This window comes from Limulus polyphemus, unplaced genomic scaffold, assembly GCF_000517525.1.
Source record: "Limulus polyphemus unplaced genomic scaffold, Limulus_polyphemus-2.1.2 Scaffold440, whole genome shotgun sequence".
Taxonomy (NCBI): domain Eukaryota; kingdom Metazoa; phylum Arthropoda; class Merostomata; order Xiphosura; family Limulidae; genus Limulus; species Limulus polyphemus.
This window is the reverse complement of record NW_013666050.1, coordinates 107,188-134,317: the sequence shown is the minus strand read 5'-3', so window position 1 is coordinate 134,317 and position 27,130 is coordinate 107,188. Positions and strand designations below refer to the sequence as shown.

Below are 27,130 nucleotides of genomic sequence, written 5' to 3'. Positions count from 1 at the left end.
TTTCTATTCACTTTAAGATTATCATCAGTCGTGAAACTCTTACAATGGAGAAGATACTAGAATCGAACTCTTATAAAAAGAGCATTAAGTTTCCGATACTTTGGTTGTCATTAAGAGTAGAGAGTAGTTTTAATTTGTATACGTCCAGTTCTAATATTACATGCTGAAAACAGCATATTTTCCTAGTAGTCTTTCCTGCTATGTACGTTCATCACTACCTTTTGGTAGGTGGCAGAACGAGATATTGGAGTGGGTGGATGAAGAAGAGGATAAGTCTTACATCAGTTATTGAACGGTTTACTGATGCAGGTAATTGAATATCAGTTAGGTCTCTAACGTTTCTCTTAGAAATATTCTATGTGGTTTGCTCCTAATAATTTAAGTCAGTATACTGGAAATGATTTCTGTAGCATTGATGTTCTGGTCTCTTACGTAGACATTATAAGAAAAAGTCTGTTGGATACGCCTAAAGCAATATCATGAAGCTGGCTTCTGACCCGACAGCTGCTACAGATCATAAATCTGTTGGATAAACCTTCAGCAGAGCTTAGAACCTGACTTTGTAATTAGCAATAAGGTTTTAGGATTTTGTTGACTACTTTACTTATTCATTAATAAATTCAGTTATAAAATCATGTAAATCGCAACCTTAGGCTTTCAAAACCCAAAGTCATAGATGAATATATTTATATAGTGATCTGCACTTTAGAAGACTATCTATTCGTTTTTCTGGGGAGTTTTTCGCTTTCCGAGATAAAAACAAGTTTGTTTATAGGGCCAAAGTTTTAATTTGTGACAAATGAATCATACTTTTAAAGCAATGTCATCAAAACCCAGTCGATTATACTCTAGGTGCAGATTTTCTTTTCACAAAATAAAACGTAACTCCAGAAACAGCTTTGATAAAACACACAAACACATTTGATAAAACACAATTTCCACCATTTAAATTTGAGGAGAGGAGGAGCGTAACAAAGTGTCTTCCGTGAGTAACGTGACACATGTAAGTTATTGCTTGTAATGAATTTCCACCGTCTTTTATGCTTTGAATGTTTGTAGCTTCTATTATTGACTGAAAGATTATGAGCATTCTCAGTCATGTCTGAATGAATACTACAGTGCTGACCTCTGGAAACTGTTGACAGCTGTCAATTTTAACGAATTATAACGTCGCAGAGATGTGTACCTAGAATTATTTTTGGTAGTAAAAGCTCGTTAATGAAAACATTTTGAGTTCCAAAAATACTGGTCAGTTTCCTGGTCCTGAATTACATTTCTTAACTACGAACTTTTTTCTAGAAAACTTTTTAAACAAATTTCCAAACCATTCCTACTAACAATAACCACAGCTGAAACTATTTTATCTGGATAACGTCAGTATAAGCTACTTTTTTTGAAACAGAAGATAAATCTTTAACAAAAGTAATTCAAAGTAGCGCGGGTTGTAAATAATTTCGTTAACATGTTTCAAAACTGCCAATTCAAACGTTATGTGTAATTAGTATATACCAAACATTTAACTATCACCCTCTGTTCTAATTATCGGTAATATTTATTTTATAAACTATATTTCTTTCATGTCTATTGATATTTGCTTGCTTCTAGTGCATAGCTACACAATGGGCTACCTGGGCCGTATCCGCCGTGGGTATCGAACCCCAAATTGAAGCGCCCTCAAGTCATTATATTTAATGCTGCCCAGGTGGTGAACTTCTGCTACCGATATTAAACACAACTTTGCATTCCCGGGAAATAGTTCAATATTTTTTGTTAGGTATCTGAAATATCAGAAAAAGTAATTGTATAGTTATTTATTGGAAAAGGTTCGAGATACCCCCCATGCTAATAATTAAATAAATGATTCTCAATTCTTTCTAGTGATGTTTATAATTCCATTGAATTTTATCCACAGTGTTAAGTAAAATCTAATTAGTTATTCAAAATGTACAATTTTCGTCATTGTTCTCTTTGTTAAATTGAGTTTTCAACTATTCGTTTTCACAACACACAATTACAACAACAGAAAGTAAAAGGTATTTTACGATCTAGATGTTTACCGAATGAAAACAACTTGTCAGGTAGTACTTTTCTGTCAGTTGTAGCATTTATGCCTCACGCAAGTTTCGTTTAAGTTCATGCATTAGTATTGTAAAAGCAATTGCTTTGTAATTGCTACCATGTAGCTAGTGGAGGTTAACAAGTTGCTTTTTAAATAATTATAGAGCTTTAATATAGTCCTACCTAACAAAATATTGAATGCTAATAAGGTATTTAACTGTGTGTATAACATGTTGTTTAGGTTACAGCTACGATAAAGAGAAACAAATGTTTTGAACACATAAACACATAATAAACTACTTCTTGGTGACCACCGAGTGTCTATAAATACCAAAGGTCGTCTTCATATGAAATTTCAAATGCAAAATTTGGTCAACAAGCAATAAAATAATATAAATTCAACTGAGTAAGAAGACTGGGTTGGTAATATAATAAGAGAACTCTGTGATTTATAATTACACTGTTATTTTTATATTTTAAAACTTTCCACTGGTTTTTTTTACATTTCTGAGTTGCGTTGTTTTATTATATAACCACATAAGTCTTGATTGCTCAAGCAATTAACAAACCGTGTCTCTAAACCACAGAGGGAATTAAAAGGGCCGCCTGAACCAACTAACATACAATACTTTATCACCATGATAATTTTCAAGTCTAAACAGATATCAAAATAGAGCAGTATTAGGTGTTAATGATTACATGAGCTTGGGAATCCGACCTGTTTGTAAGAAGATGTATTTTTCATCTAGATGTTGAAAGGTAACAGCATCTACAGTCTCATATGTGAGCCGATTATTATAGCCTCGAAAGTTGAGAATAGCATCAGTATTCCGCCCTTGGGAGAGCGACATTTGATTGCTACAGGTTCTAAACCTAGTGTAGACCAGTTAACGGCTTTGTCGTTTATTCCATTAGGAACAGCCATCGATATCTTTCGAATTCCTATAGGAAAACTTTATTATAGTGGTCTTCTGTTGACCTCTCCCAAGTTAGCACTTTGGTTATCGAGATATCTTCGTCTATAAATCAGGTTCTTTTTTGGCTGGTTTTTCATCAACTCTACCATATGGTAGAGTCAGTCTCGTGTTCGAAACTTGTAACTAAAAAGTTCTTCAGACGATTTGTTTTTTCAGTTTTACCCACTTTTAAAGATCTAAAGTTTTGACTGGACTACAATTGAGTAGAATACTTGAATTTAAACAAAATCATTAGTGTTTATTAAAATCTGAAACATCTCTAAATGTGAAGAATTTTGAAAATTGTAGTTGCCAGGTGGTTTAATTATTTCTAGTATATTATGCAATACTACTGCATACGAATTGTACGTTTATATCTACATTCATAGCCACAAATCGTTGAAACTAATCTACAGAGCCGGTTCAATTTATTATTTAAAGTATGAATTTAACTTGATGAAATGAATTAAGATATACTTCGCCAAAGTATACTTAACATAAAATATATTTTGAGATAAAGGCTTTACTTACACAGACCTGAAGATAGGCTATAATTGTTGTATTACCATTGTCCTAGTATAGAAACATTTTATGATAAAACAATGAGACGAATGCTACCATTATTCCGAGGGATAACCGTTGTGCTACCGTTGGTCTGGTAGATGATTTCATAAGATGTCTTTTTTTTTTTGTCTGATAAGTTGATCGTTCCATATGTACATGTTCTTTTTTAGACATTTTACTAGGCTAACATTCGTTACTGTAACTAAATCATTTACTCCGTATGACATTAGATCGAGTTGTTGAAGATATTAAATAATTACATGGCTCGTAGCAATTCTAGTTCAAGTCACGAAATATTTCTGCTGTGACGTGAGTCATCACAGAAATAATGAACGTCGTTTGCTTTGTAATTGTTTTCAGGATCCTATGTTAATTCACATCGTGTGTTTGGGAATTGGTTTGTTTGTGAAGTCCTCCCACATATTTGAAGCTAGAAGAACCAAATTTGGCAAGAGGACTTGGGATGGCCAAGTAGGTTCTTATTTATATGGTTTAGTTTCCTATCAAAGGGCTTACAAAGCACTCGGAAAGTCACCCAGGAATGATGGAGAGGGAGGTGAGAATTAGGCTCTCTGTTCCTGGCCCCTAACAGAATTATAGGGGAAGTCATGTTTGAATTTGTGTTAACACCCATTTTATTTACTTATATGGTTTTAAACTAAATCCTTTCAAAGTTTCAACAAAATATATTGTAAATGTTAATTATTTTGTTAGAAACTGGAATTTAAATGCGGTAGAAATTTATTATTATTAGAAGACAGTATAATGTTATTTAAGTCTTTCAATATCCTACTTTTATTAACATCGAATTGTAAAATAATTCAGTATTACTAGTGTTTAATTCATAATAAAGTATACGAACTTCAATTTATGATATTTTCTCACTAACATAAATTTCAGTTTATATTTAAGTTACTGATCTGGTATTGTTTATATATTTTTCCTACTTAATTAATCGATCCAAGTGTGTTAAAATCTCGATTTGGTCGATAATGTAAACACATAGGGCAAATATATTTCAATTATCAAACGTTTGGACCGACAATACGAATGATTTATCTGCTTGTATTTCGTAGTCTGTCGTGGTCTAGATGTTGGCGCGTGTGTGTGTTGGGCTGCGGATGAAGGGTCCAAGTTTTTAACGTGATGGTGCTGTGATTTTCAGCTATGGATGCATTATAAAACTGACAGTGAATAGTGTTATTCGGGCTGAAGAACCGGACAATGCCTTTGTGGCAGCGGGTGCTGCTGGCTGGCTGCCTTTCCTTTGATCAATAGATCCAAATTACTGACGGCTTTACCAGAACTAAAGGGGTTTTTGACCTTGCCGTTTAGCTCACGTGCGTATAAAGTAATTTTCAGAATAGAATTTTCAGTTCCTGCTTGTATTTTCAAATTTTCTAGGTGTTATTCCCAGTTGTTAAAAGAGAGTGGATAAGCATTTAAGCTTTCATAAAATAATATATGTTGTTTTTCAAAGTAATTTACATAAAACAATACAACTAAAATTTAAATACTTTGTTTTTATTTCACAAACAGAAATTACGAAAAAAAGCGAACGAATACCGTCATCAATGGCTATTGTTGCTTCAAGATAAAAAGCTTTGGTAGAAGATTACTTAATCTACTTTCCGTCATGTTGACTTGAAAATGATTTTTGTAGACAACACAAGGTCATCGTCGCTATATTACTTTCGACGGTTTTCGTAAGTATTTGTCTCATTGAGAAACACATTGTATTCTAAATAATGTTTTAAAAGTAACAAGCTACTGGGAACTAAGTGAATTTCAGTTTAAACATTATGCTCTAAGATAAGTAAGGAATATTCCTATATCGCGTGAAATTAATGTTCTACCTTTCTTTTTACGTGCTTATTTTGCACATGCATTTATTATAAATGTTCTACAGATTCTACCACCAGCTACGCAGCGACTGAATAGCACTGACAGATGAGTTAGATTTAACAATCATAACACAGTATTTGTTAACAGCAAACTACACTAGGAGTTTCCTTCTGTTTAATGTTAAGTAGATTAAGCCACAAACGTTTGTACAATATTTTTTTACTCATGCAACATTGTTATATATTTTCCCTTCTATAAAATTAGACAAATATTAAAAGGTTAATATGATATCTGAAATTAACAAACTTTGTCCATAAATAACATTCTAAACAGGATTTTTTTTTTATTGTTCGATTTTAATTTTTTTAAACAATAACCATTTCATGTTTTGTTTGCGATTCTCTAATGAAAAAGCATCATAAAACAATTTAATGACAAATAGCTGAAAGCTATCCCGTATCACTGTATCAGCTGAACATAACTTATAGAATTAATTCGTATAGAACCACTTGGGGGGGGGGGGGGGTAGGGCTACCCAGTTTAAAATATAGTATTAAAGTAAGCAACCCTTAAAAGTTCATTACCTTTGAGGGGAAATATTTCTTAGTAATAAATAGATATACATTAAGAAAGACATACATGAAGATTGGAAAAAATTAATATCACCTTTAAATTATTATTATAATTTTCAAACAAAAATGAGTTAATGGGTTATACCAAATGCATAGAAACTCACAACAATGTATTAATATTTCTGTTAAAGAGAGAGAGAGTACGGAAAGAATAATCTATAACCCCTTCCTACCACCTTTTTCTTTCACAACATATCGTAAAAAAACACAACCTATAGCAATGTAATGAAAACAAATACCATACATATTGCAAACAACGTGGAAATGTATAAATAATTTTTTAAGCTTACTTTAAGAGAAGAAGTATCAAGTTGATGAGGGAATTTTTGAACAACGACTTCCGTGTTTCCTGTCAGTTTGTATATTTAGCTTGGAGTGAAGAATCGTGTTTTAAAACTGGTTCTCGCTTCTAGCTTTTGACATATAAAAAGAGCCATTACAGTTTTTTAGTTAAGAAGGTTTCACGTGCGACAGAAGTTGTCAATGTATTTTGGAATATATCAAACTTTAAACCAGCAAAACAAATACTTTCAAGAATGATAGAGATATATAACGATGTAAAACAGTAAAAGACCGTAAACTGAAGTAGATAGCGTTTTTGATACGAACCTACAGCGGTAGCTCTTACTTTTTAGACTAGCGAATATCTTTCCAAGTCCCATAGCAATTCGACGAAATATAGATGGGTTTGGGTCTCTACGTTTTGTGTTACTCTGAAGTAGTGTCAACCCCGAGATCAGGTTGCCATGACGACAGTGTTCAACCATGTCTTCTTTGAAAACAAAAACAAAAAAAAAAGAAGGCCAAGTTATATTTACCAGGTATATACCTTGAAGCTGAAAAAGGAAGCTACAGCACAGATCATAGATAGACCTAACGTTAAAGTCCAAGAAGTCATAAAAGCATCCTCTTCTCCATTAGTTGGATCTAAGGAAATAAATCAGTAAGTTTAATTACAAAGTAACCCAACTTCACAGGGTATGAGTAATTTGTAAAAATTAAAACCAAACAAATATTGTAAAGCGTTTTTGTTTCTAAAAGTTGAAAATTAGGTAAGCAATAATGAAAAAATGACAAATAAAACGTAAAATATCAGAATATTAATTAGTTAGAGTTTTTATTAGCTTTTTGTGGTAGAAATATACTAAATATTAAAGGATAAACGTTTTAAAGATCTCCTTTTGAGCTAAATATATTATTTACTTTTTGACCTGGCTCCAAATATATGAGTGGTGTAAGCTCATGTGAAAATCACAATGTCACTAATTCTATCACGTCATCTCAAATTTTGGCTTAATCTAGAATGAATTGTCAAACACAAATTTGTTAATGGAAATTTTGTGTGTTTTTTAAAATCGGAACTTTACTGAACTGTGTTCTAGTAAAAGCGTATTTCTGCTCTGTAAAACTCCTGCAGTTTTTACTTATTTTTTGATAATCCCTTCCTTCTTATACATCATATATTATATAATTTATATACTAATTGCTGACAATTAACAATGAATTAAGTAATGAAAGGTAGTTTAAATAATGTATTAATGGGGTTTCATTATTTATTGATTTTGGAGAAATAGTCACTGTGTGTTATTATTAATATTTAATAGAGTTTTACTTTTAGCAACCAGTTATGCCAGTTCTTTTTGGTGGCAGCAAAATGTTTATTTTCTACCAATAAATCTCAAAAAGAAAAGTCCCATAACGTTACTTAAACTTATAGGCAATTGTCTGTGCATTATGATGAAGTGCGAACTCATAAACTATTATTTTTAACTACTTTTCATGGTCAACTTTAAAAAAAGTAAAAGGGGATTCAACCATTTAACAAAGACACTTATCCATATTAAGTGTTTAATATTAGTTTTGATCCGAATGAAAGAAGTCGAAATTTCAAACTACAATTCATAACGTTCACGATAATGAATAATAAAGATTAAAATCGATCTCGTGAGACAGTATAAATGTTTCATTAAAACAGCACTGCTGCCATTAGAATAATTATCATCCTAAAATATAATAAGTCTGCAAAAATGCTAAAATTAATATAAAAAAGCGTAATAAGACATACCCCAATATTGCACAAGTTTATAATAATATTAAATATGCATTTCGCTAAAACGGTATATGTTACAAAACAACTATGAATACAAAGTTTTAAATAGAACATCAGAGATTGAAAGAAAATTTTAAAATCACAACTGGTATAACATTACAAGAATATTTATGTAGATAATTTGTAACATTTGGGTACTAATAACAATAAATGCTGCGAAAAAGCAAAAACAAGCAACGCGGTCTTTTCCAGCAAAGGTCGAAATGTTTTAAATGGCTTTTCTGTAAAAATGTTAATCACCTGCAGGAAAAAACGTCAAATACAGTGAAGTTTTCACTCTAATAATAGGAGATTGTTTGAACCTATCTAGAGAAAACCTGAATGTAAAGACCAAAAAAAAAAATAGCAATGCGGAAAAACTTGATCAGCGAGATGAATACAGAATTGCTTAAAGAACATTATTTTTTGTTGTTGTTCCAAAACCTTTGATCTTCAGAGTCACCGGCCGTTTAAAGCACTATTTCTGAAGATTTCAAGTAAGTAAGCCTAAATATAAATGTTAGTACACATTAAATGTGAAGACTTATTAGGTCTACCTAACAAATTTCGAAAGAAGTGTTTACACATGAAAGCAAAGGAAAAGCCTGGTAATATGGTTTTGGCTACAATGTAAGGCAAGAGGTTTAAAACGCTTAAGATACCTATCTTATAAAGCTTTTATATAAATATGTGAGGTAAAAACCGCAGGAGAGAAGGAAGTAATGAACATTAATGAAAACGTAACTATAAAGGTGGAAGTTTTGACAGATTTGGTACGGTAATTAACCAAGGTTTTATAAAATATTATCCATCATAAACCTTTCATTACATTAGTACACACAACTACAGAAATATATTAGACAAAATTATAAATGTATATTTTTTTGTACATTGGCCAAGTTTACATTTCATTTAAAATGTCATTCACCAATATTTATATTATTGACCAAAGGGCTAGAGATCAATAAAATATGGCCTAAAATGGGGCAAAAGCAAAATTGATCCCGTTCGAAATATGTTTAAGAAATGTATCTCTTTTTTTTGTAGAAAGTAAAAAACTGTTTTGTAAGATGGTTTATCATGTTTGCTGTCCACTTTAGACATAATATCATATAACAGCTGCTTACAAAATAGCACTTTTATAACTTTGATTTCATGTATTATTGACGAATCATCAAAAACGAATACAAACTTGATTATAATTTCAAATCACTGCCAAACATTTCCGGCAAATATACAAACAATTTATCACAAATACACTTGGGGTCAGCTACAAATTTCATAATAAAATACCTAATTTTACTGATACTATAAGTTTTTAATTAATCCATATTAATAATATTTTAAGAATCAACTAATTTGGATAAATGATCTTTAAATATAATATATTGATTTCTCTAAAGCTGCTTCAGAATTTCCAAAAGTTATTAATTTATTGGATAATTACTACTTGAAGATGTTAATGACTGTGCAGTGATCTATATTTAACTTATTCCATATGGACATATTTCAAAGTGGTTTTATCTCGTATATTTTGCTTATATTAAGATCAACTAAGCTGTAAAACTCTCAGTTCGATACACACTCACCTGCATGAATAAATTTTTGACGTCACAATAATAATAATTTTCACAATTTAATTTTACATGAATTGCTAAGTATGAAAGACAGCAACAGTTTACTATTTAGAGCACTTATTAGCCAAAAGTAGGTATATTTTATTGACTATTGGTGGAGAATACCTGCTTCTAAGTTCCCAACGTCGTGAAGACCAGATGTTTGCTGGTACCCTCCAATGAATATTTCTTTACTGCTTGTGTCAATCACCTTAGCAACTGTACCAGTGCACTTGAGTTTAAGGCCATCACCATGTAAATGTTTTTGTGTGAGTAAAAACCTCAGGCCTAATTGAGAAAACACACTATCATCTTCCTGAAGAGCATTCGGGTATTTGACGAGGTAGGAAATGTTGGCCTTTTAAGAAAAACACAAATATTAAACCGTTGATCGTCCAGTAAGTTCACTTGTAAGGCAAAAATACATTAATAAAGGTTCGAATTCCGACTCTCAAATAATTCACCTCGTCTGACAAATCGTGAGTCTTGATGAAACTTCTAGATGATTACCGTGATTCACAAAATTCTACAAATTTTATGAAAGCTCGCAAAATCCTTTAAAATTTCTTGCAAAATCTAGTATTTTTATACCTAATAGTTCTGAAAATTAAACATTTTCTTTAAATATTTGATTGATATAAGATAAAAAGGACATATCTGGACAACATAGGTCTTTATCCAGCAAGATTTTATAATGTTATAGTAAAAATACATACTGCATTTTGAATGACGGCTTTTTAAAACATGCGTTATCCAAAGTCCAAACTATGCAAGACAGAAAATAACCGAAATATCCTGAGAGATTCAAAAAATTCTATACTACATAATGGCTGGAGACGGCTTAAGTGGGTAATGAAAAAAAACTTTAATACAAGTTTAACATGACAGCAAATGTACAACGTTTCGACAAGGTTTTGTCATCATCTGATGACAGTTTTTTTTTTTCATTACCCATTTAAGCCGTCTCCAGCCATTATTAGTCTCAAAGTGGGTTCCTCGTCATCGAATCTATACTACATGTTTTTTACTGTTTCTTTCTACGTTCAGGTTTGTTTAGCATATCTATTACATTTATATAAACAGACATTTGTAGATAAGCAATAAAATTAACCCTGAAATTTTGTAGAGAAGAATTAACCATCACCATGTGTATTGAATTGAAAAACAACCGATAATTTCCGAAATGACAATACAAAAGATGAAAAAATATATATAAAAATATAGAGAACGGATAGCATAGTAGAATTATTTCAAGATACAATAACTTTCTAATTAAGGCGAAATTGAGAAAAAATAAAAGTTTAAAGAATAGTGACCATTAATTAGCCATAAATGGAGAGATGGCAATCAATTTAACTTGTACGCATTCTATTAGAAAGCATATTCTAAAAGTGAGATTTGGTGTGGTCATATCACATTATATTTACCTTACAAAAAGTAGCAATAATTTACATTTTAGTCCGTATAATTGCATGAATTATATTTGTGAATTTAGAAAATATAGTTTAAAGCAGCTTATTACAGATCTAACAGCATTGTCTTTATAATGGAGGTTACATACCATTGCATGCGACTATAATAGAGAAATCCAGTTATCCTGATGATCGATCTTTTTATCATTTCTAGAATCTATTATATGGACACACCTCAACATAAATATCGCTATTATTAACTAGGTTATTTAGTTGTGGATAACTCAATATTTGGATAATTTAAAACTTCATAATTTCGACATATTTTTTTTTTCTAAGAAAAACATTATTTTCATTTTAGATTATGCGTTAAAAGGTATCACCCACGCGTATTTCGAATTTTACTTTTAAGATTGTATTCTGGCTACATCAACACGACAACATGAATAATCTATTTATTCCTCTCTAGGTGTAAATAGTTTACTCAAATATGGTGGAACCAACTTTGATGTCAGTACAATATGAACATTAATCACTACTTCTCCCCACATAAGGGTGTCATGTCTAATGCAACATCATTCTTCCCTGCTGGCTTTCCATAAGTCATCTAGTATTCGAGGACGAAGGTTTACCAGTGCTCGTTTCAATAGTCCAATCGCACAGATATCCATAGGCGAGTTAGTTATGTCTTTGTATGAAACAGTATGAATATCTCATTTGATTTTCCAGCTGATTGAATTAGCCCATGGTTGATCAAATATGTCGTGGAAGCAATTTGTGTACACACGACTTGTATCGATTTTCTAGACGGAGATCCTTCTTGGTTATGTTATGTACTGTTGCTTGGGATACATAGACGGCCTTTAACACTAATCTTTGTGCTCCTGAGGTCTCACTGTTATAAGATGCCACACTTTGTTTACCCTAGCAGGGATACAACTTGTTGCAGGTCTCTTTCTGGATGGTCCTAAATCCTCAAGTTGATCCATATTCCTTTGTTTTCCAATGATATTAGGTACAAGGATTATGCCTGTCTTAGAAATCCCCGAAATGAACACATCATTTAGGTACGAGTATATGAATATTTTGCGTCGGAAAGGGCACTTAATTACCTTTAGAAAAGCAATCAAATTTCGATGGCATCACACTACCTATGTAACGCCAAGCGATGTCAAAATGCAGTTCTGACACATTTTGTTCCGCCGCGACTATATATTAGCAGTGCTTGTTACGGGACTAAGTTGATTTGCAAATTCAAAATCGTTTTAATATAAGGTAATAAACTTTACGTAGTCTATTCTACTGGAAGTAACTTACCCAGTATGACTGTTATCAATAATATTCATGTGTGAGCCTCTGTTTTACCATGTTTAGTTGAATCAACACGAATTTGAGTGTGGAATTTTAGAGAACCGTAGATAGACTTACTATGAATGTATTTTTCATACATCAGATGATCTGACATACTTTCTTTGTAGACATCAAGCAACAAAAAAGAAAGGAAAAGTTCACAATATTATCTAAATATAGTGGATTTATGAGTTTTTAATATATTTTATACGGACATAGATTCACGTGAGCTTGCGATATTCTATCCTTTTCCACGTTTCAATTCATTACACTGAGATTTCACATAAGTTTCAAAATGGGGAAAACCCTTTAAAAAATCTAAGTAAGTAAAATAAATAATACTTTTTACCTCTTTTCCATTGATAGACCACGAAAGCCTAAGGGACTTCGTAAACCGCGAAGAAGAGCAATTCAAATCTACAATGTTCCCTACAACGTACTTCTCTTTATCTCCAGTTATTCGCGGTGCAATATCTTGGACAACAACATTTGATGCTAAAGATAAAGAAAAAAGGTTAAGTTTGCTGAGAAAAACCTACTGCTTCAGGTAATAAATTTAGGATTCAAAAGGATTTTACAGAATATATATATATATGTTTCATGGAATCGCATTGTAATAATCAAAGAAGCTTAACGTTTGTATGCTGCTAAGCATAAAGCTGCACAATAGGCTATCTATGCTGTGCCCATTGCAGTGGTCAAACCTTGAACTATAGCGTTATAAGTGTTCATGTTTACCGTTGAGTCAAAGTTACATATATATGTAGTTATATTTAATTTTGTATAGAAGAAATAATAAATTAGATCTCAGCCACAAAACAAACATCTAACATCGGAGCACAAACCATAAGGTGGAGCATTACGTAACGTGCCCTGTCTTTCTTAGGTAGCAGTGGAAGTAAGACCCTAACTGCGTTGGGGCTACCCCGTCTACCCGGTTTAGTCTCGATTTCGCTGGCCTCACATGCTTCATAAAAAAAGGAGAAAAAGGAACAGATGTGGGTGCTCAAGCGCACAAAGTCCCACATCTTTACTACATTTCGCTGTCTGCAGCTCAAAGTGGGAAGATGGTTGGTCATTTGTTATATGTAGAAAAAAATAAGAAGAAAAGTAATAACTAGAGTACTACACATCAATGGGAGAGAAACAAAACCGTTCTGAAGTTGACATTCCAGATTCCAATATGATGTTTGGGCATAAATACCAAGATATTATGGTACTATCATATTTAACTCAGCCTTTTGCTTTCAGTATGGCTCCGATCTTCCACCTTTCCATGCTATCATCTGGATCTCCCCAGTAATACCATTTCAATGGTTCTAAAAGGATCCACAAAGTAGCAATATAGGAAGGTGATACAACTTCATTATTTCACCTATATAAGATATAAAAATGTCCAAATAAGCAATTTTAATTATTTCAATTCCAACCGATACATTTTAGAAAATATTTTTTATTGTTCATAGTATAATTCTATTTATGTCATTATTTTGATATTTATGTAAGTACTTTTTTATTTATATAGAGATTTATACAGAACATGATGGCACACTGACTGCTGACAACCACAAGCAAGTTCTAATCTACAATGACATTTCGTCAGGAACAGGACTCATCGAGCGGGGATTTTCTTACAGCGGGACAGTGATCCCAAGCATACCGAAAATATTGTAAAACGATATATTGACAGTAAAGAGGTGATAAAACAGACACATCCACAATGGCTTGACCTACATAAAGTCCTGATATGAACATTTTTAAGAATGTATAGACTTACATAAGAACTGATAAGTTCAACAGCAACTTGTCTGAATCGTGAGAAGTAATAAAATACATCTAGAACACTATTCTATATCATACACTGAAAACTTTACAACAGTACGAAAACAAGGTGTAATACTCTGTGTAAAGCAGAGGTCCCATATACTAGTGTATTTACAACCTATTTGCTTTTCTTGTATAATGTTTAGTACTACAGTCTAGTTGCTATTACTCGTTGCTTATGACTCCTGTATACGAATCATGTGTTTATTTTGATAATTATTTCCATTACTGTATAATACACAAGATAAATTTTTTGTTTTACTCATTTATATTTAACAAATTGCTACTCTATAACTTAACACTTAAAAGTAATAATACACTTCAAATTGCATTTGTTCATTTAAAAAGCAAACAAATCCTTATGAAAGCAAATATGAAAACAACTCTCAGTCTGCTTAATATATATATATATATATATCACTATACTGTACCTAGTTGATTAGAAAGATGGAAAATTAGCTTAAAAATAAATTCGGTGTATGAAAAGACACTGAAGTAAACAATATATTTTTCATACATTTAACTATTTGTTTTCTTTGATATATCTTTGTTATTTGTGGTATAGCAATATTCAAATATCAAAACTATATATAAAAATCAATGAAACAAAATAACGCTCATCCTTATACTTATGTACTACGTGAGTGTTATCTAAAGATATTTTGTGTAGACTTTGTCACCGTTACTTTTAGCTATATTTGAAATTGTTGATCGCATGACTCTAATTTCTACAAATAACAGTTTTTCCTACATAGTTCCATTAGTGGTGGAAATATCTTAGCTAAAAGTCTGGTCATAAACTGCTTTATACAAAGTAAGAGCTGATTCGTCACTCAAGTCTTGACAGCTGTATGTTTTCGCGACAGGTGATTCCCTGCATTCTTGAACGTTTTAAGGTGTGAGTCACGCAAGCACTTATTAGGAAGAATGTAGAAAGGTTCTTAATAAAACGACTTACACTGAAAGTTGTCTGTTTTTATACTCTCTCCAATAATTAGTTCCTTGCTGTGAGTGGAGTACTCTTGCGTTACGGAGGCTGTGCAGCGAAGCCCCATAACACCATAGCTGAAGTGGTTGTAGGTGACGATGAATGTTAGGCCTAGAGCAGTTGTTTTTAACCCATTAAAATATTCTTGAACAGGATAGGGAGTTATGTATGATGGCTTTGCCTGAATAAAAGTACAATTTCAAATATATCAAGGCCTGTAGCTGTTTACTTTTGTCTCATGCGTTTTAAAATATTTGATTTACTAGAAAATCATTTCACAATTACAAAATAAATTTTCTCATAGAGATATAAAAAAATGAACTGAATCTGTCGAGTTTACTTTTCTGACAATCATCCTTACTTACTACTGTTTGATATTTTATGTGCATAATTAGTCGTAACAGAAACTTAAACAGATTTTAACAGTCAAAATAAGTAAGTATTCTTTGATATGCACTCGAACATTTCATCATTAAAGAAAGTTAACACAAAAAACTTAATTAAACGAAACATATTATGTCTAGCTATAGATACATTTTACATGGCTAGAACAATATATGTTATATATATTGAAATATATTTTCTATAAACAATTAAAGAGTAACTCGGAGAGAACCTATTTATAATTATGATTTACAAGTTCTCAATGATAGCAATGTCTAGTTATACTTCAAAGCCTTTAATGGACAAATTAAACCACGAATGTTTCCATGTCCCTCTCATGGCTCAAAATAGGTTTAAAATTGAAGATCTTCTGCTTAAACCTCTCTCTACAAATCGTATACTAAACCACAATAAAACTACCTACCTATATTGGCAAAGCATAAAACTAATGACAAATATCCTTCTCTAAAGATTTCGAAGTTTCGAGTAGAATCGGCCAGAAACTAAAACATTTCTGAGCTTTTCCCGTTCTTATTTCAAATGATAACATCCACATTAAAACTTAGGAGTAATCAAAGCACGAAACTGTGAATATTTGTTGATTTCAAATGAACCATCAACACTGAATAACAACTTAGATTTTTGTGAACGGTCCTTATTTTAAATGTGATAATTTTCTATTTCTGTAAGTACATGAGCGTTGGATGAACTTTTAACTGCATTCTGATGATCACGGGGATCGTTTATGTTTCATGCACCTCGTTCAAATAAAAAATAATATATATTTTTGAATGTAGTTTTTAATGCAGATTTCAGAAATATAAATTAAAATTTAGAGAAACGAAAATAACTATTTTTATATTTTGCTTTATTTTACTTACGAAACAAAGGAAGTACTTTAGCATTACGTATATAACTATGTATTTAAAAGAATTGCAAAACATCAAGACAATACAAAGTATCTAGTGTCAATGTAACAAATTCAATGTGTAAATTCAGAAGTATTCTTAAATATCTGCTTGAAGATATCATCATTTTCATGCCTACGACGCCAAACGAACTCACAGAGATACGAGTCAATTATGTTACGATTGGTTCCAAAATGTCGCTTGTTACGTCTCTTAACCACCTTCCACGTATTTTCAATTTGATGCAGATTTCAGAAATATAAATTAAAATTTGGAGATTTGATTTTTAAAGTGGAAGAAATGGGAAAATATTTGCATTTTTTAAAGAATTTTTAATGACATTTATTTTATATTTAAATAAACATGTAATTATTTACTAATTAATCTAACTAGATTTAACTTCACATAAACTGACGTAACTTAGCAAAATAAAAAATATTTGTTTTTATTTCTCCAAATTTTAATTTATATTTCTGAAATCAGCATTAAAAACTACATTCAAAAATATATAATACTTTCTATTTGGATGCGGGGCATGAAACAGAAAAGATCCGATCACGGAAAATTAAGTCCAGTACTGAAAAAAACTGCCGAAAGTAACTTTACATATTTAGGGTCTCTCTTTTGCTGCTTTCGATCTGATATTTAAACACGCCTGTGGACCATGAACTTTACTGCTACTATCCCACGGCTTGATGAGTCCAACATTTGGTACTGATTTCAGAAACGATCCCCCCTTGTAAAAAATCTTGAATAAGCCCATGATGTAATTAAATATCTTAGTTATTTTCCCCTGTTTTTGATATATGATTTATTCTATCGGAGTACAGTGTATTTTATTCAATATTCTTGGCATATGTTATTGTAACTCACTGTTGATGAAAAGTATAAATTCCCAAATGTTCGAAGTTTATCTTTCGCTATGGTGTTTATTTTCTTAACTTTTTAATTAGGTTCTATTTCCCATTAAAAATCTATTGCAACTTGTTAAGGCTTATTTTCAAATTAATATTTTATGTTGATTCTAATTTAATGACATTGTTATTTTGTTGTCTTTGCTTAAAAGAGAAAATAGTTTAGAAAGACAAGATAAATGTTTTTTATTCCCGCAACTGTTTCTAAAGCCCTACCTCTTTCCCGTTGATATACCATGTCAGATTAGAGACTGGTTTTGAAGGTTTTGAAAAACATGTGACATTAACATCTTCGCCAATCTGATAAACTGGTTGGTTGCCTTCAATATCAGGAGGTTCTTGGGGTAAAGCTAGGATAAAAAAGAAAACGTACTTCAGATTACTTTATATTCTGCTTGTGCAGATTTAAATACACATCTAAATCTTTAATTTCAAATTTTATTGAATAAATCAAAAACACTATTGATTTAGAACTTTTAGAAAATAATAAATCCTGAGGATTCAAAAATTATATAAGACACTCATTTTTAAGAAAGAGAGGTAAGAAAATCGATTCAAATCTTAATTGATGTTGCAGAATAAATTTTTAAAAGCCAAAAATGGAAGTTATTTAAACCTGTTTTAGTGAATAACCTCTCTTCTAGATAGATATGTTGACTTAAGTCAAGTATGCTATATATATTTATCACTTAAGATATATCATACTTGTCAGACTATGAGATGAACCTTACCGTACATTTTCAATGTTTTATCCACCTGCACTGTTCTGTAAGATGGCGCTTCTGTAGACACTTCACACTCATACAGACCTTCTGTATTAAGATCCGTGTTGGTAAGAAAGACATGCGTTTGGTTGGATCTTTCTAACTAAACAAAATAAAATACAATACTTTTAAGAGATAAAGTGTAAACAAAATGATAATTTTTAATTGACTAATTTTGTTTTTATTAAGACATCAAGACAAATATACAAAATGTGACACGAAACATATAGAATAAATCCCCTTATAAAACTGAAACAGCTGTATGACATGAGTGACTAGCATTACAAATATTAAAAAGCAAAGGTAACTTACTACATGAAAGACATAATAGTAGTAGAAAGTGTGTTGTCATTTCTTACTGATCTGGAATCATTGGTGTTCTGGAAATTATTAAGACCAAATAAGGTCCTTATCATTAGAGAATACAAAAGGATTTCCTTAAAAGATGAAAAATTATATTTCTTATCATTTTTCCTTTCCTTTTTTATAGGAACAAATTATTCTATTGAAAACTCAAATTCATTCTCTAGCAAAAACCTTTTATGTATAAGATAAACTACGATATGCATTCCTTCATGGGTCAAAATAAGTTTAAATCTTCAGATCTTCCGCCTAATCCTTTCTCTACAAGTCGTCTGCTAATACATCTGTAACGCCACCTACATAGCCATACCCTGGACGAGTGTTATTTACGTTAAGTGCGCAAAACACATCTGCCCTTAATGCATATGAACTATAAAACAAAATTAAACACACAAGGAAATTATACGTTAAAGGATAACCAGAACTGGTAGTATTATAGCTATGATAAGGAGAAACTTCTTTTATTACTCAAGTCATCTGAAATAAACAAAAGGGTTAGCCTTTCAGAATATTTTATACATAGTGAACTCATACAGTCTTGTCTTAGTTGTTATTTTGAGGTAACTCGCAGAGTTTACATGCTGCAAATTGTTCATGAACAATGGTTACACTTCAAAGAAGCCATTTTGTCGTTTTTACTAATGTTTCCATCATTTTCAGAAGGATGTTTATTACAAATTATTATTACAGTGTTGTTAGAAGAATCGATAACCGTTCCCAAGTTAATGAACAGGTGCTTGGCAACTTGAAACTAGCCCAGGCAGACAACCATCTTCTGTTCATTCTGATTCGCGTACCTGTTCGAAGACTGAATCAAATGTTCACAACCACAACTGAGCGTCGTATGAATGTACGGACGGATAGGAACGGATTTCATTAGGTCGGCTTATATTCTGCTTGTCCAGTGAGGTGAATTTCTCTCATAACAAGATGCAAAACAACTTGTCTGTAATGATGAATTGTAGTTCAATCAGCAGCCAAATAACAAAACAGATATGTACTCATTGGAAAACAATAACAAAACAGATATGTACTCATTGGAAAACAATAACAAAACAGATATGTACTCATTGGAAAACAATAACAAAACAGATATGTACTCATTGGAAAACAATCTTGTAACCACATCCAATTCAATTTTCATACAAGAGTGTGACACATATCATGGAGGAGGACGAATGATATGACAGGAACAAGTATTGGTGTAGTTATCAGTTTCTACAACGTGTGGAATGGTACCATTACTTCAATACATTATAAGTACCATATCCTCCCACTGTGCGAGAGAATTTATCTCTCTCTGAATTTTCTTGCAGCAGAGATGTTTTTTGTTTATTATTTATTTCATACCAGAAACCCGCATGTTGAACATTCCTGATGGTTACTTTTCAGGATTCTCTTTTTTTTCACATTGCTTCTTCTATATTTTCTCGATGTTTCTTCCTTTTGTTATGATTTCCGTTGGTTTTCGTCTTCTCCATATTCATGAAAAATTACAGAGCTGATTTCTCTCACTAAATCTCTCTTCTTCCTTGTAGTGCTTTAGATCGCACTTTATTTTTCATTGTCACTTAATGTTCTCTTTGGCGCCAAGAACACGGTCTTTGTTCTATCTGACACCACTTTTTTCCTCATGCTAGTTATCTTATTTCTTCTAGATCTAGTGGGAAGGAACCTTATTTCACGAAAGTAAGTATTACAAGAATTATTCTGCACTCTTCTTCTTCGGTTTTTGTGTGACATCCGTTCATTTTATGGACAGAGAAACTTTCCCACCGTTAACAATCCTCTACATAACCTCAGCTCTTGCCACGTCCACTTCTTCTTAATAACATTCTGCGGAAAATAACACTGCTAGACGTCCGTTCTCAGATGTCTCCTTTCCCTTGTCCTTCGCCTCATTTTTTTTAGCTAAACTCCTTCTCTTCTGGTCTGAACTTACCCTCAGGCCGCTTCTATTCCTGTTTGCCAATCCTTTTGTCATGCTTCCACTCATTGATTTTCCTGTTTTAACCAGTGTTTCTCCAATCTGAATTTGTTCCAGTATTTACTCCTACGTGAAATTTTGACACCTGTTTTGCCTCTTTATAATTGTCCTCTATTATGGCTGCTTCAGTACATTCCTGTCTGCTTTTCTATTTCATTTTCCCTTAAGTTTTAATCTATATTTAGTTTTTGTGCTAAAAGTGCAAAAGGTATTTGGCAACACTGCGTCTTGAACTAGAAACTCTCGGATCCTCAGTCCCTAAATTAACCACCAGGCCAAGCTCGAATTAAAATATGGTATTTAAAGAAATTTGTAAATTGTATTGTTGTAATAGTGTTTTCTACTCAATTTAGGTTCACCGAAATGTCGTCAGTGATGGATGATCAGAATGCAGGGAATTTATATATATTATATATTTACAAAAATGTATTGTTCTCCTGATAAAAAAAGACTCTGATAAAATCAAGGTGAATTGAGTTAAAAATAGATTGAAGTCGATGTACTTTTCGTTTCTTTTTTCGGTGAATTAACTATTTTAATTGAAAGTGGAAATTGTTTTAATGTCTTAGGATAGACATAAGGTTTGGGATTCTAAAAATTGAATCGTTATATGTGATATATATTGGCACGAGAAAGCGTAAAACTCATACAATGCTTCACTTAATGAAGCTAAGGCTTAAACCTTTGCAGTAACAACTAAACAAATATTTGTCGTACCGCTCAGAGTTCAATTGAACCTAGCTTGTAAATCTTTCTTGTTTGCTAAGGAGTAAACATACAGTACTAAACAACTACGTTTTAAACAAATATATTAATACTGTGACTTAATGTTATTATTTCAGTACACGCAAAGTAAGGTTGAATTGTATTTTATTAGGACCAAATTGTGTTGTCTTAAGTTGCTTTATGTTGGAAAGATTCCAGTAAAATAAAATAATATAATTTCTATTTCAGTGATAGTAAAACTATATTCACTGTTAAAAATACCCGTAAAATAATGGTTTAACCAACTGTAGAATTTAAAGTTACATTCACCATTAGGGATATTCACAATAAAAACTACAGCTTGTTAAATAAATTCTCAGGTGTAAAACTCATATCCAAATGTAAGTGTATTCGAGGGGCAGAGTTAAAATGGATAGAAAAATTAAAAGCCTGTTTAGTATATCTTTTCATTTTCTCTAACACATTTGACATATATATAGTAACTGAAAATTGTATTATTATATCAATTTTCTGGGGGGGCATGCCCCCAGACCCAGACCAAGCATCTAGCCAAGCATCCACACTTTGCAACTCCTTCCTAAACCACTGTATTTGATTCCTATATCGGGCTTTATGTGATACTAGCAGAGACCAGCAAAACATCTACGGTCGAATCAGTACCTTTATTGCAATAGTTATTCTTTAAATACCTAATTTCTAAAACAATACAAAAGAATTTTAATCGCAGACACCGAAATCTATAAGTCCACTTGTCTTAGGCTTAACATTGAAAACAGTACGGCCTATATTCGATAAAGAGATAAACGTGTGTACTCTTTTTTGCTTTACTTTAATTAGGGCTAAAGTTTGCTGTACTTAATACTATTAATAAATAAACTTATAATGATATTCTACGACCTAACGTTAGGCTTTTTTAAAAACATTTATAAGCTTTAAGTATTGTTGTACAAAATGTTTAATAAAGTATATTTACATTCGCCTTTGTTTACAACCGGTGAAACGAAATGTGCGCGAATGCGCGTTTGATGGTCAAGTGCGCGCGCATTTTCAGGACACAAAAACTGAGTATCATTATCATAGAAAGCTAACTGTGCTTTAAATGCCAGATAGAGTTAGGTATTTTCTTGTCACTCAAAAACTGGGTCGCATTTCACTCTTCAGTAGCACCTTTCTATTGTGGCTTGCTAAGAAGTAAGTTAATTGTGATAAAGTTATGATATTGAGACTAGATATTCTGATTTATTAAAGTAACATATTTGTACATAGTTTCCGTAGAAAAGGTAACGTTGTTTGTTTAACATTTAATTCAGGACGCATCTCGTGTATCCACAAATTTTCTTTTCCCTCATATTAAATTTAGAACTGTCTTTAAACCGATGTTTCATTTAAGTACATATTTTATATATAAAGACAGAATTCCTATAACACATCGCTCTCTTACGTCATATATAAAGTTACATCTCCAAGGTGTAACCTTGGCTATGTCGGCTCTACATTACGTTGTCCGAGCTCACGTATTGAAGAGCATGCGCAAAACTGAGCATATGATCAGTCGTCCATCCTTCGCCACTGTTTACAGGACTCTGACACAAATGAGCACTTTAACATCTTGGGAAGTGCGGATAGTAAAGAAATGCTACGTACTAAAAAATATTTGTGGATACACAAGATGCGTCCCGAATTAAATGTTAACCTAACACATTTGTAGTAGTTGATTGAACTGTCACTGAATTTACGGCTAGCAAAAGCAGCGACATTACCATTCCTGCTTTTAAAACATGTTTATCTGAACCCATATATCTAAATAAACATGAAAACACATTATTCCACAGAATACTTGGTTACTCCAGATTGTTGTTACAATGATATCATAACTTGTCTAATGATATACGAGATGCAATATGTATAAATTTATTTCACTATTTATTTTATATAATCATGAAAAAAGATCTAGTTTGTTGATAATGTTTTGTCTGTGTTTGTTTGTTTTATTTATATTTAAGCACAAAGCTACACAAAGGGCTATCTGTGTTCTGCTCATCACGGGTATCGAAACCCGGTTTCTAGCATTGTAAGTCCACAGACATACCGCTGTGCCACTGGGAGGCGTTTTGTCTGTGTATAAACATTTGTTATCGTGGGGCCAGTTAATTTTCCAGAAACCACATCTCTTGATTTTTGCATTATTTCGTTTAATTAAAAACATTTTTCAAGAATGTATTAAGTAGTAAATAATTTTTTTAATATATACTTTAACCTTTTGGTAGCAAAGAGGTTTTTATAATTCTCTTTTAGGTGAAACTGTGTGAACAACCATTTCAATGATATATTTTGACTGTTGATATGTCACGTTCTTTATTCCTGTGATATTTCTGTGTATATTTCTTATTTAGTTACTTAAATATTTGCAAATACGCGTCACAGATGAAATTCAGATATCCCCAATGAGTAAATAATAAGGCATAGTTTGTTGAATGGGTAAATTATGCATGTACTTTATGCATAATTCAAATGTTCACATATTGTTAAACAGAACAGAGGCACATTGTTTTAGTTACTAATATGTCAGACATTTTTCCCTTATTTTCCACTCTATTACAAATTAGTACAGTGAAAACACTAAGGAAATTGAATCTCATAAGACTAAGTGTAAACGCAAGTAATTCAATAATCTGATTTAGCATTACATTTGTTTTTGTACTTAAAAAATCTAGTCAGATTACACATCGTATATATCAATTCAAGTTTGTTTGTACAATTTTCTTAGTCCTCAGATTAAGGGTATCCAGGTAGAAAAATTGTAACAGTTTAGGAAAGTTTGGATGTTTCGCTGTCATGTGTTTTTCATCATAAACTCAAAATAGATTGTTGGAAACTTATGATATGAACAAACTTTCAATTAAGGGTTGTTGTTCTCTTTTCACAATATTTATTGTCGTACCCCCCCCCCCCCACATATATATACATATTTTCAATATGTTAAAATATACATTCTAATCTATATAATCTGTTTCATTATAAGCCTAAAATGGCATATGTTTCATTTTAGGTTTATAACCGGTGTAACTCCAAGCTGTGGAAACAAGGAAAATAAAATAAGTTGTCAAAGATCCCAAAACTATGAAACTTCTAAATGAATTAAAAGATGTAGAATTTGTAATGCAAAATAGCATTATATGACTAGAACAGGGTGTACACAAATTGTTAATTCAGTTAAAAAGAGACACTTAAGTTTGGTAACCTAATTATTTGACAGGTTTCTATGTACATAGCTTTTAAATATTCTAGTTACATAACGATAAAATCTTTCTGACAAATGCAGCATCTTTTGTAGCCACTGTGACAGTCTTGCTATGTTTGGTATTAGTGTTACGGCTGTTACCTTAAAGTGTCTTTCGTGTTAATTGAAATATTATTGGTAAAACATGGTTTTGTTATATAAAGTTGCTCCTTAGTAAAACTCCTTATAAAAAACAAGGTAGAGATTAGCTTAGATGTGACAGTATACTGTGCACCAATTATGCATCAAATTCAAATAGGGACCATTACTTAACACGTGGTGCGAGTGTCAATAGAATCAATTTTTCTGGCTATAGATTTTTTTTACACAGAATTTAATTTTTGTGTATAATCTATAGCCAGAAAAATTGATTCTATTGACTTGACTGTAGTAACTATTGAATATTAAGTGATACAGGAATACTTAGCACATTTTGGACAGTTTGCCAAAGAAGGGATATACTTTTATAACTAACCGAGTTTGCATATTTCGCAACTACACACCTAAAAATAAATGTACAAGAATGACGTAATAGCTTCAATTGGACTTTTATCATTAAGTGATGATTCATTCAATGTTTTGGTAAAAAAAAAATAACATTACATATTATTTCCCCCCGCAAATAACAGTGGAAATAGCTTTTTTTTTCTAGAAGTATCAAAATCTGCTACCGTAAAAAAAGATCATATCAAATATTTTATAAGAGACATGTTAATAATATATTATAGTAAAATACAGGTAATTCTTTATACTGATTTTCACCCTTATTTTAAAGGAAGTATTTGTAATTGCTGTTTTTTCTCGCTTTTCTATTAGTTGCCTATCAAACGCATATGCATAGTAACACATTGAAATGCAGCATTTTATCTCTTTTTTCATTGTGACAGAAATGCCTAATTTCGAATTAACGTAAGTACTTAAGTATTCAAAAGCATGCTCTGCATTTACATTAAAATAAGTCTTACCCTGAAGAGAACTGATTCTATAAAATAAAGCTGAAAATATCATGTATATGTGTAAATATACATGTGTGTAGAGACGTACACGTCTCTGATCCTTTGTCACGCGATTTTCATATTAGTAAAGTACTAATTTCAACTTCAGTGGTCTGTATATGAGTCTAGCAGGCCTACGGAGCATACAGTAAAATATTGTTCACAGACACGAGTCAAACGAAACGAATATTGTATCAAAATTAAAAGATGCACAGTAAAATTCAAAACAAACCCACAAATGAAAATTCACTTTGGTACAAGTTAACACGGAAACTTATTTGATTTACTCAATTACACCGACGTTATCAAGAAATGACAACACCTTTGTTTACTTTTTCCTAAGACAACGTCAACCAGTTTTATTATGTCGTGACGATATTATAAATGTTCCTAAAATTAAGTGTATTGTGGTTTATATTTTATAATTTGTATCGTAATCTTCTGTAAACTGAATATGTAATACTTTTTTGTACATACAAACGAAAGATAAGAAACATCGTCAAGCTCTCGATTTTCATCAATAATTCAGAACACGAAATAGTGAAATATATTTATCCATCGACCAATATTCCGCTGTTACAGCTTGCCTTCCTGACCTCAAATTAATTAATTAAACGCACATTTTTGAGTAAACTGTCATTAACGCTTTCTGTTAAAACAGTTTTAACAGAGTAAGAAATATATTCTATAACTGAGATTTTGCATAAAGTATAACAGTCAGTGGAATACACATTTAAAACAAATTCTCTGGTATTGTCTGACTTTCCACATTATGAACATCACGTAACAGACTAGTTTTAGAATCTAGAGATTTAAAGAAATACGTATAAGTTCAAGTTGGTCTTTATATATATATATATGGAAACATCATAATTATTTTCATTTTACTTTGGTAAATGTTGAAATATTTAAGTTAGAAAATCTTTGGGGCATAGAAATATGAATAATAGTTCCTGCCTGATATCGCTGAAATAGTTCGGTTTGAGGATTAATCTAATTTGTATCTAGTGCCCCCGATGTTTAGCTTTATAAGCACCCAAGTTTATCAATGAGCCACCGGTGAGCTAATTGAACTTAATGGAGAATTAAGACCAAGGTCAAACAAATAACGATTCAAGTAAGAATGACTCTGAGAATGAAATATATTTCCTCAGTACTTAACTTTTCCTTCTGAATACTTTTCAGTCGTTTTATAAAGAAAAATTAATTAAAAAATTGACATATCCTCTTCTTTATTAATTTAAAATCTTACGATAAAAAATAATATTCAATAACCGAATAAAGAGAACAACAACATAAAAGACAAACAAACTAGTAACTATTGTTATTTTACCTGCAAATCAGGCTCAGCATGACCAGGTGGTTAGGGCGCTCGACTCGCAATCTGTGGGGCGCGGGTACGAATCCCCGTCACACTAAACATGCTCGCCCTTTCAGCCGTGGGGGTGTTATAATGTGACGGTCAATCCCACTGT

At 31.8% G+C, this 27,130-nt stretch overlaps 1 protein-coding gene across 2 annotated transcripts in view; it reads right to left on the bottom strand.

Annotated features, from left to right (window-relative positions):
* Positions 1-6,138: 6,138 nt before the first annotated feature.
* Positions 6,139-27,130, bottom strand: part of LOC111085518 — a 70,154-nt gene continuing 49,162 nt past the window's right edge. Inside the window, exons 3-8 of one of the 2 annotated variants that reach the window (XM_022384463.1) lie at positions 18,272-18,407; positions 17,757-17,890; positions 15,305-15,515; positions 12,872-13,017; positions 9,887-10,118; positions 6,139-6,827 (exon numbers count right to left, since the gene is read on the bottom strand). In XM_022384463.1, coding sequence (XP_022240171.1) covers positions 6,586-6,827; positions 9,887-10,118; positions 12,872-13,017; positions 15,305-15,515; positions 17,757-17,890; positions 18,272-18,407 — 1,101 coding nt within the window. In that variant the 3' untranslated portion in view covers positions 6,139-6,585. Of the gene's footprint in view, positions 6,983-9,886; positions 10,119-12,871; positions 13,018-15,304; positions 15,516-17,756; positions 17,891-18,271; positions 18,408-27,130 lie in introns of both variants that reach the window. The other variant, XM_022384464.1, reaches the window with a different exon arrangement.